We start from the raw sequence: 11664 nt of genomic DNA on the forward strand, positions 1-11664 counted from the left end.
AAACTAGCTCGTTATGGAATAATTTTTCTCGCAATGGTTTGAAATTTCTAGCTCCGAGGGTTACTCTCAGAGACATTCCCGACCCTCCCTTGAACTATCCCTACCCATGTCCCAGCTTCCCCTGACCCTGAATGAAGAAGACAACGAACACAAAGCAGCATTTTCCCTACGTCCAAAATTACCCAACATGACGTATTACTCTCACGTGAACAGCGGCCAACTTCCGCAAAGGAACTACCGGAAGTTGGGTTTATGCGAAGTGGCGCGAATGGTTATGCGGGTGGAAATTCGTACCATCGAGTTTTGGAGAGCAGTGATCTCCGAATGTCTAGGAACAATGTTATATGTGCTTCTTGGATGCAGTTCGACTCTTTCGTGCGGCACTACCATGGATCCTACGAACCAAATCGTACTCGTTTCCTTGTGCTTTGGATTTACTCTAGCGACACTGGTGCAGTGCTTCGGACACATTTCAGGGGCTCATTTTAACCCCGTGGTGAGCTTGGCTATGGTGTTGACGTGTAAAGTGACTCCATTACGAGGAATTATGTACTCCATTGCCCAATGTGGTGGCAGTGTTGCCGGGGCAGCTCTTCTTTACGGGTGAGTACTCGAAGCTTTTTTTTTTCAACGACGAGCTTTCAGGAAGTGGGTAGTTGCACTTCGTAGCTCGTTGCATCTTTTCACAAAATAAATTCAGAAAATTCAGGGTGTATTTCTATGATTTCAATAAATTGCAGTTCTTATTTTGAAGACCTAACAAATCAACTGCCAGAAATACCCCGGGAATAGACAGTCTATCTTGTCGATGGTTACGTGAAATATTCAGTTGATGTACAGGGGGGTAATTGGTTTGAATTGTATCTAACTAAGCATAACAAACTTGTAGACGTGTCTAATTAATCTTTTCCCGTTTGTCAAAAATTGTCAGAAATTCTTTGTAATTGTTGAAGTGCCAAAATATAAATTTCTATTTTTCAAGGGAGGGCTCGATTTTCTCAAATCGAGAGAATTGTTGGGACAAATGCTTCATTTACAAATTGGAACTGTTGGATATTAGATAGACCAGTTACTCGACCAATTGATATACATTAATTGCCCTTAGTTTGGTATGAACACAGTAAGTGCCCCGTGATCTGGAAATACCACTGGGACCCGATATACCGAGACTCTTCCTCGACAATTTGTAACATCAGTTATAATATTAACTTTACGTGTCCAGAATAACAAAAGTCTTTTTAACGTTATTACCATAATGTTAGGCTTTATCACAGATTAGCTTAACTTTTGTAGAAATGGATGGCAAATATCTGGGGTATCCATTACTCGTGCTTGGAATTCAAGATCGTGTATTGACTGGCGAAACGACATATCGTGTGCAATTCTAGCTGACAAAACAGTGAATGAATACCATACTGGCAGATTTCTGTGACCAGAATGGACCAGGAAGATACAAAACTATCATTTAACTTTGTCGCTTAATTTCTTCCTTTTTCAGATGATTGGCATAACTGTATTTTCTGCAGTCAGAGTGTATAGAAAATTCTCAATATTTGCACCGATTAACAGCAGTTTTTTTCTGTTTGACTAATTCGCTGATATTAAGCTTGAAGATTTCGGCTTCTTACAATAACACAAAACATGTTATCTTTCTCCATGGAGCTATTTTCGATACACAAAAAGTTAACGGATGATAAAAACTGTAACATATGTTGCTTCTAGTAGAATGATTTACTGAATGTTTTCAGGAAATTTGTTTCAAACGTAAAATTGGAAACGAATAGTTGTAACTCTGAAATACAAGAGAGCATTTACTTTTTTAAGAGTCAGTCATTATCCAGTGGGAAGCTCCGTAAACCGATGTGCATATTTAAAGTGCATAGGAAGACGGATAGATGCACCAGAACGCTGTTTAATCTATGCAGATTATGTTCAGTCTATATGTCTTGCAAAAATCGAAGTTGTCATCTCTTTCTGTCGGTTGTAATGATGTGAAACTTTTCCTTAGAATTGTCCTATTGTAAGTTTTGCAAAGAAGGACAGTAACAAAGATTCTGTGTTGACTTTTGAGCATATTTTCGGATTTTCTTTACACTTATAGTTCCATCAATACAATTTAAGAAATACCAAAGAAACAAAATTTGAATTACCAAGAAACGGCGTGGGTTATTGACCAAGTTAGTGCTTCGAGCAATGGGCGACAGATAAGTGGGCATTATAGAAAAAGCAGACGTATAATTGTATCAAAGCCTCCAGCGAAACTTGGCGTTTAAAACGGAAAATAGTTAAGAATAGAATGATCAGACAAAAGAACGTTTTTTCGTGACATTTCCTCAAGAAAGACTGGTGAAACGAAATTAAGGTATTCTGTCTTCTTATATTCGCTTTGATGAAAGGCTGAGAAGGATTTTGGTCTACTGTAGCATTTTCAGAAAAACTCAAACGTTTTATGTCGGATTTTTTTTTCTAAAAATGAATAGCTGTAATTATATCCTACAAGCTCACATCTCACGCCATGTCACGTCCGAATTTTGAACTTTATTGCCAGACCTGCTGTCCAGCATCTTCCCAATCTCAAGTTATTACGAACTGTGTACAAGACGAAGTTGATAATAGCTTGACATTGAGTGTGAGGACGACTGTCCAGTCGAAGAATTCATCTTCAAAGCATATCCACAGTATGAGACGAGCCCTTGTCATTTACAGCACTACATCCCTTGTTAATGTGACCAATTGAGTTATCTCGAGTTGGCAGCATCTTGCCTCCAGCGTTTCACTAGTTCTATTGTCTACAATTGAATTACATCTGGCTAGTTGTTATTTATACTCAAGTTCGTCTTTTAGTTGGAAATTCAACCACTTTTTGTCTCGGTATTTATAAACTCATGTCGTCCCTACTAACGATCCGAAAGTCGACAGGCTGGCCATGTCCTGTCCTAAAAGGGTTTAGGGGTAAATTTTCCCTCAGATATTTCGCCCACCCCATGGGACATCAACCTAGCTCCGCCACTGGTACAGAACAGTAGAACATGAAATGCCAATTCATGTACAAGTTCACCACAATATCGCCTCCATTGCCATCTCGTTTGTCATAATCAAACATTAATTTGTGTTCAAGTATTAGTCAGGCTCCATTGAGATCCACTCATTCACCGATATGTTTACTGCCAGTCCTCACCACTTTTACCACATGGTAGATCAATGTTGTCTTTCAGGCTAAATGAGCCGAGCACTGATGAATGAATTTCGCTCTACGAACCAATTCGTTATTCAACATAAGTGGAAAGCTTGTCATTGGTTTTATTTGAATTATTCTCCACTTACCTTACGTGAAACTGAATTATTTTTGAAGAGTTGTCATTGGTTTTACTATAAGAGATATATTTTGTATTGATATTGGTTCAGCAGTCAAATAAGATGTTGGTTTTATAAGGATATATTTTTCCATTCATATTTACTTTACCAGCTAGCTTAAAGAAAGAAAGAAAAAGAAACAACTATATTAAGGATAACAGCTTAGATTCACAGTTAAGGATCCTTTCTACCAGCTGATCCTTGGCCAAACCTCTTGGCATTGATCTTACCCGGATTATCCGTACCCATTTAATTGGTCAAATGATGCGATACAGCATGCGCATTTTAAGGAATATCTAAATCTACCTCAAAAACGTCAGAACTGAAACAAGCCTTAAATTCTTCGTTCATCAGTAGCATTGTTTTCTACTTAATGTTAAGGATACTAGAACATATTGGGTGCATTGTAAAAATAGCAGCTACTTTCTATTAATGTTTTGACAACTGGCAAACATATAAACTCACATTTTACGAGCAACTGTTGAGAATGACTAAAATTACACCGAACATTCACTGGCGTGTTGATGGATATGCAAGATATTGCCATAATTCTCGATTCTAACATATGATTTTCGTTATTTAATAACCGATATGATCGTTTGTCAAGATCTGGTTGTACTCTTAACAGGCCCGTAGGGTGGGGGGGTGGGAGGGAAACAAGGGGGGGCGGGGCGGGGGGTCTGAAAAATGGATTGCCCCCTGAAGATATTCTGACAACAGACCAATTCCATTTTCCAACTTAACACCATACACCATTGCCGGTATTCTTGCAGATATCGTTTTTCTATGACTTGCACGAGTCCGGTATCGAACAAGTACCGTGAGGGGAGGTTAAAAAGAACTTTGAAGAGGCAAGGAGGGAACAAATGTTCCACTGAAAAAAATGGATCGCCCCCCTAAAAGTAAATTCTGACATCCGACCAATTCCATTACTGCAACTTAACACCATAGACCATTTCCCCTCTTGGCTCTTTTTTGTGACTTTGATGGGTACATGTCGGTTATCTAACCAATAAATTTAATGACTCCCACATTTTCTCTTTTTCACAGATTTATTTCGTTATCGTCTTCTACAGTTCGTTTCTTTTTCTGTGTTGAATAATGATTGTATCGTGAATAATACAACACGAATAAAACACGAATAACTGTTAAACGTGAGTTATGCCACAATATTGTCTTTGTATCAAGACGGTCATTAAATATGCATATCAATCTGTTAAGTCGATTTTCTTTCCTCTAGTTTTTCTTAATTATAATTGCATGTTCTGCTGCATATTTCTTGAGTTATTGCCCTTGATTGTCACGATTTACATAATAATCAACTTAACGTAACGTGTTTTTCAATAAAGCGTATCGATTGTTCCATGCCAACTATTCACTTAAAGTATTGAAATAGAATTAAGGCTTTGATGGATGAGAGTTTTATGATATTTTCGTGTGCTCTAACGTAATTTTTTATCATTAATTTAGCTTGTAAAGTTGTTATTGATGTCTTACTTCGTCTGGCTGATATATACACTGGTATTATTGAAATGACCATTATAGAAAAATAGCTATTGAAATTTGACGTTAAAACATTTGTTCCTTGTATAAATGCCCATGAACGAATATACCAAATTACGCTTAAAGTATCCTAATGTTTGAATGTGTACTGTAAATCAATGTTCAATCCAAAGGAAGCAAAGGCATAAGATAGTCATGTATGATTCGGTTTAATACATGTATTGCAAATGAACTTCTGGATGAAGACAATGCAAAGGAGCAAACCATATGTACTTCGAATGTGTTATGACAATCGCCAAAATGAATGATTACGGAGCTGCACTATTTCGGTCGATTTAGATAATTAACTAATATACAAGCCCCAGAGATACCCAAGAAGTAAACAAAATCAAACATTACTCTTTCTATAGCTTTAGGCAAGAACTAGCGATATTTTGATATGCAGATAGCATCTATCAATTGTTGATATATATGGAAACAATACGTCACATATGGCCTTTGATATTAATGCTAAAGAAATACAATGGATGCACAATAATGATAACTGTCAAGATAAATATATAAACTCTTTCCTTTACCGTCCCAGTGGTGTTGGTAAAAAAGAATGATAAAATTATAAGATTTTGTGTTGACTTTATAATTAATCAGCGGCGACATTCTAATATTTCAAACGACGTTAAATATTAATATCAATTTTGTGCCGTCGTACCATTCAATGGAAATAGATAAGAAATCGAAACAAACTCGGAAAGAAGAATTCCAGTGACAAGCACGGGGTTACGGGAAAAAAGCGAGCCATATGTCACAGCGGCTTAACATACGGTCGAAAAATTGACACTAGATTCTTGCAAGTTATCTTAAGGTGCCCTCACGCCATAGCGATTACAAGTTGTGTATGGTTGTGAATAATGAAAGTGGTCATAAGAACCGAACGCAACTAACAACTCGGTTGAGAGTTGCGTTTGAAATTTATTACCGCTATATGCTACTGGTGATCAATAAACGTTTAAGAATTACACCCTTTAAAAGAATGAGATACTCGCAGTAATCGCTAGAGCACTGACTTCCATATCGAATCTCCCGAGATACCAGATTTCTTCATCTAGCATTACGTTTAAGGGTAATTCCCTGTAAGAGAATGGGTCAACTGATGCTCTCAGGAGTTGCTAGACCTAGAGCAATGACCTGCATATCGAATCTCCCGAGAAACCATATTTCCAATCATTAAATACGATTTTCTGCTATTATCAGTAAGAGAATGATATGAAGTATTGCCCTCAATTATTGGCCTCATGAATATGTTATCGATATTGTGACGACGAATCATTCTTTAATTGTATTTTTATGGAAAGTGAATTTCTGGCAGTGTTTGATAATGATCATTATTGGGTCAGAATGAACGAACGAATGAATATGCGGTAAATTCTATTGCTTAGGATCTAACTGTTGTAGTTGTTAACAAAAAGGGGTGATGCTTTAAGGTTTTGTATTGACTTCAAGGTGTCATTTACAGCTATAAAACCATTAGCATCAATATGTAAATGGAAGGAATGGCCATAAATGTAACCATTCGACAGTAGGACAGAATATTAATCTTGTCGTTTGGCATGTTGATCGGTTGTGTTAGATTTTAGTTCTTAGGAGATTACTGTAGTAGTCGTTACAAAAAAAGATGGTAATTTAAAGTTTTGTATTGACTTCGAGGTGCAAATTACATTTTTGTGTTTGTCGGTCGACAGTATGGACATAGTATTAACTTTATTAAGTGGTCGTTTGGAAAAAAAAAATAAGTGTTATGCTTTAAGGTTTTGCTTTGATTCTGAGTTGCAAATTAAGTTACCGAACCGTTAACATCTACATGTCTATACAAATGAAGCGGGTAGTTTTTCTGCAGTGTGGACATAGACGTATTAATCTCATTAAGCGATCGTAGAGAATGATAGCTCGTGGAACCGTTCTCGTCCATGTCATGATGCGAAATGACATGCTAATAAATCGTATCAAATTACGGATGTGTCGCTTGCCAATCAAATCCTATTACTCACTTGTCGGCTTTATTGCGGACTCGTGTGAGAACAAATAACATCACCGATTTGATGTAATCATCTTTTCGTGTTCAGCCAGCTCAAATCAGCTTTTATTACATTGTTTTGGATTATTTGATTAAAGAGCGGTGATCCTTTTAAAGAGGGGTGTCCTGATTGAGGGGACTGTCTTGATTAAAAAGGTCTGGCGTGGTAGTCCTTATTAGAGAGGGTTTTCCTAATTATTGAGGGGACTGTCCTGATTGGGAAGAACTGTCCTGTGGTTAAATAGGGATGCCATGCAAGTAAATAGTGTTCATGGATTAAAGGGAGGGGGGGGGGGTGTCGAATTTACTTATACTTTCTCTTAACTTGCACTTTTTCTCTTTTCAGGATAACCCCGGAAGTTTGTCACGGACACGGACAAATGGCAATCACATCCTTAATGCCAGGGCTGAACATCTGGAAGGCATTTGGCATCGAAGCCATTCTTACGTATATCTTAGTGTTCTCCGTCTTCGCTACCATAGACCCTAATCGCCGAGAGCTGGGGAGTAAACCGCTGGCAATCGGCTTGGCAGCCGCTTTGTGCCATTTTGCCGGGGTAAGTCTTGGCTTTGCTGTTGATCATGATCCGTTGGGTGTATTGACTCACGATCTGGCTTAATTTTCCATTTCATTTGCACTGAGTCGGAACGTTAGTAAGTGGTGAAAGGGTCCCAATCTCCATGATCCATGATCATCATTATAGACTCATGATCCAGATTGTCGCTTTGATTAGCTCAACAAAGGCCACACGTAAAATGTACCTCTCCTGTGAATGCTCAGGGTCATTGCATAAAGATGATGGTCCCCATAGTCCTCTTTCCCCACAAGAGGTCGCCCGAAATAGAACCAAATAATAACATTAACATCTTTATGTACAATCATATTTACATACAGACTGTATTAACAAATAAAAATATTCGATACTGGTATATAATCATAGGCTTTTAACATTACAGATACTTTTAAGTTAAGTTTTATCATTATTATCTTATAATATTTGATATATGCTTCGCAAACAAATAGCTTTCAATCTTAAAACTACCATTGTATGAAGCATAACCTCCTTAGATAAAGACTTTACTTGTAAATGCTGATATCACAAGGTGAGAACCGACGTGATGTATCTATCCAAACTCGCAATCTTTAAATCATAATCCATACTTCTTATGGCGATCTTAATATATTATACACAGAGAGTGTTAGGCAGAAGGGGGGAGGGGGGGGGGGGGGTCGGTGGCGGTTATTTAAAAGAGAGGGTGGTATTTATTAAAGCTACCATGCAGTGTAACAAAGAGGAAGGGGGGGGGGAGGAGATGGAAGTTATTAAAGCTACCATGAAGTGTAAGAAAGAGGAAGAGGAGATGGTAGTTATTAAAGCTATGTAAGAAAGGGGAAGAGGAAGAGGAGATGGTAGTTATTAAAGCTACCATGAAATGTAAGAAAGAGGAAGAGGAGATGGTAGTTATTAAAGCCATGTAAGAAAGAGGAAGAGGAGATGGTAGTTATTAAAGCCATGTAAGAAAGAGGAAGAGGAGATGGTAGTTATTAAAGCCATGTAAGAAAGAGGAAGAGGAGATGGTAGTTATTAAAGCCATGTAAGAAAGAGGAAGAGGAGATGGTAGTTATTAAAGCCATGTAAGAAAGAGGAAGAGGAGATGGTAGTTATTAAAGCCATGTAAGAAAGAGGAAGAGGAGATGGTAGTTATTAAAGCCATGTAAGAAAGAGGAAGAGAAAGAGGATATGTAGCTTTAATAACTACCATTGTAAAAAAGAGGAAGAGGAGATGGTAGTTATTAAAGCTACCATGAAGTGTAAAAAAGAGGAAGAGGAGGTTTAGCGTCAATAACTACCATGAAGTGTAAAAAAGAGGAAGAGGAGATGTAGCTTTAATAACTACCATTGTAATAAAGAGGAAGAGGAGATGGTAGTTATTAAAGCTACCATGAAGTGTAAGAAAGAGGAAGAGGAGGTTTAGCGTCAATAACTACCATGAAGTGTAAAAAAGAGGAAGAGGAGATGGTAGTTATTAAAGCTACCATGAAGTGTAAAAAAGAGGAAGAGGAGATGTAGCTTTAATAACTACCATTGTAAAAAAGAGGAAGAGGAGATGTAGCTTTAATAACTACCATTGTAAAAAAGAGGAAGAGAAGATGGTAGTTATTAAAGCTACCATGAAGTGTAAAAAAGAGGAAGAGGAAATGTAGCTTTAATAACTACCATTAATTTTTCAAAAAAGTATTTGGGGGAAGGTGTTGGGTGGGGAAGGTGTTGGGTGGGGAAAGGGGGAGGTGAAGTGGGGAGGGGACGGGTGAGGACAGGAAGGGTAGGGGAGGGGTAAAATACATGGATAAATATCGCATGATCTCATGCCAGTATTTCTCTGCAAATCAGTTTCGAGTGTGTTGAACTTTTTAAATCCCACCAATCTAAAAAAAAATCAAAGCCATTAAAAGCAAGCACTAATAATGAAATGGTTATTAAGTCACAAATAAGATGTATTTTCATGTGACTACATAAACGGAAATCTTGAGGTTTCAACAAAAGTTTATCCTCTGGGACTAACACAAATTGAAACGAATCTATCCTGTAGTAGAATACCGTCTACATTAGCCCACATGGTGGAGAAAAGTAGGTCGTAAAACTCCATTCATTTCACTTCTTTAGATGAATCTAAAATAAGAAAATCTAACTTACTTCATCGAGTTCAGCAATCAGTTCGCGATACATTACATCAAGTTCTTCATCTTCTTTTTGTTTGGCAGTTTTCTCCCGTGGTTGTTCTGGAGAAGCAGGAGGTGTTGGAGTCCATGGTGGATCGAAGCAGGGTGATGTAGAAGTTCGAGCATCTGTTGCTCTTTGACTCCAGGACCTAGATGCAGCTGTTCGCTGTGGAACAGCTCTGGGTGCAGATGCACCTGGGCGTGCACCAGCAGCTGAACCTTGTGGTGCACCGAATAATCTTATATCTAGATCAGCAAAGAATTTTTCTTCTTCTTCGTCCAGATAGGTAAATGTTTGTGGTTCGGCAGCTTTTTCAGCTTGTGGTGCAGCAGGCTGAGCCGATCCACTTTGTGCAGCAGCAGCCAACCCATTTCGTTCAGCAGGCTGAGCAGGTCCAGCTTGTGCAGCAGCATCCAGTCCAGTTTGTGGTGCAGCAGGCTGAGCGGGGACTTGGGGCTCGGTAGGCTGAACAGGGACTTGGGACGTGGTAGGCTGTGAAGTGCTAGCTTCGGGAATTTGTGCTTGTGTTGATGCTAATAATTTTTGAAGCTGTGGAGACATCCTGACGGAGGAGTCAATAGTGAGTCCTCCGCCATTGCTTAACATCTTCATAAGATTGTAAATTTCCGGTGACTGTTCAATCATCATTTTGTCAAACATTTTTTGATTCTCCGATGCTTCTGCATTCCTGGAGTCCTCTCGGGGTCTTGATGGCCCTTGTTCCTAAAGAAGAATGGATATAGAACGTGATTTACAATGGGTGAATCAATACGTTTAAGCCATGAGAACTAGATGGAGACGATACTGATTTGGTGTTTTCATGCAGCAAAAGATCTGATGATTTGAAAGAGAACTGAGTATGGTCTTCCTTTCAGTTAGATCAATGAGATTAAATGCGCATATCATTGCCATGCATTCTACGATATCAACAGAGGAAACGATTCCTCTTTGTCTTAAAATACAAGATTGGAAAACTTACCGGATCTCTGGAATATTCTCGTATGACAGCTTCGTTTATTCTTTCACCGTGTCTTGAGGATCCTTGATCCTGCAACAAATATAACATGAAACAAACTAAATAATGCCTAGAGATCTCATAAACCCCATAGATGAATCCAGAGTCATTGATAGAGAGAAAAAGTTTCTCAATATCAAGGCTGGCGAGAGGGGTTATCTTTAGATTGATTAATATGTCAAGAATATAATATTAACATTGTAGACTCTCTGAATGGGGCACAATAAGATCCAAATTTAGATTAGATTCCCCCCCCCCCCCCCCCTACCCTGCTGCAAGTTGTAACAAAAGCTCAATTACCTTATCGATGGTGTGTGAAATGAGTTGTTTCTGAAATGGATAAATTGATAATTAATCAGTAACAACAAAAAAAGATTGTTTAGGAGTTTATTGCGGGAGTCTAGAATCAAATTGGCTGTGGAGGATATCTAAGCGGGCTTCAAAATATCAACTTAAAATCGGAGTTCTCCACATTTAGCAAGCGTAAAAAGGGGAATGCAGATACCAGATGCCACAAGTGTTCCCCCATGCAAATAAATAGGTTAGGAAACAGATATTGAATACCTTCCTTTTGAAATGATAAGTATAACTTACATTGTGCTCTCTTAGCCTACGTAGCCATGATGAGTCACTCAAAACGCTGTTCAAACTGCTTGTTTCCCAATCTGCATTATGAGGATTGGAAGACCTCGGTGCAGTGGATACTGCAGAGGAGGCACCTGCTACGACTTCTGAGGTGGCTCCTGAGGCTGGCCTTCTTTTTTTCTTTCTCTTCCACCACGAGAAATATGTCTTTTTCGGCCCATAAAGTCTCTCTTCCTCTTCTTCCCTCTTTCTCTTCTCCTCTCTTCTTTGTTCCTTTTGCTTCTTCTTTTCAATCTTCTTTTGTGATTTTGCATACTCTCTCATACTTTTCCCATACTGATCTAATTCCCTCCCAGATCTAAACATTAATCTCAATCGACTTCGACTGCGGACTTCAGGGATATGGAATGTGT

At 38.5% G+C, this 11664-nt stretch overlaps 1 protein-coding gene across 1 annotated transcript; it reads left to right on the plus strand.

The window, feature by feature from the left end:
* Positions 1–274: 274 nt before the first annotated feature.
* Positions 275–7548, plus strand: LOTGIDRAFT_145722 (hypothetical protein; the record flags this gene model as incomplete). Its single annotated transcript, XM_009060132.1, has 2 exons — positions 275–603; positions 7275–7548. 2 exons carry the CDS (start codon positions 275–277, stop codon positions 7546–7548), a joined length of 603 nt encoding a protein of 200 aa, XP_009058380.1.
* Between the last annotated feature and the right edge of the window lie 4116 nt (positions 7549–11664).

Source organism: Lottia gigantea (genome assembly GCF_000327385.1).
Source record: "Lottia gigantea unplaced genomic scaffold LOTGIsca_402, whole genome shotgun sequence".
NCBI classification, from domain to species: Eukaryota; Metazoa; Mollusca; class Gastropoda; family Lottiidae; genus Lottia; species Lottia gigantea.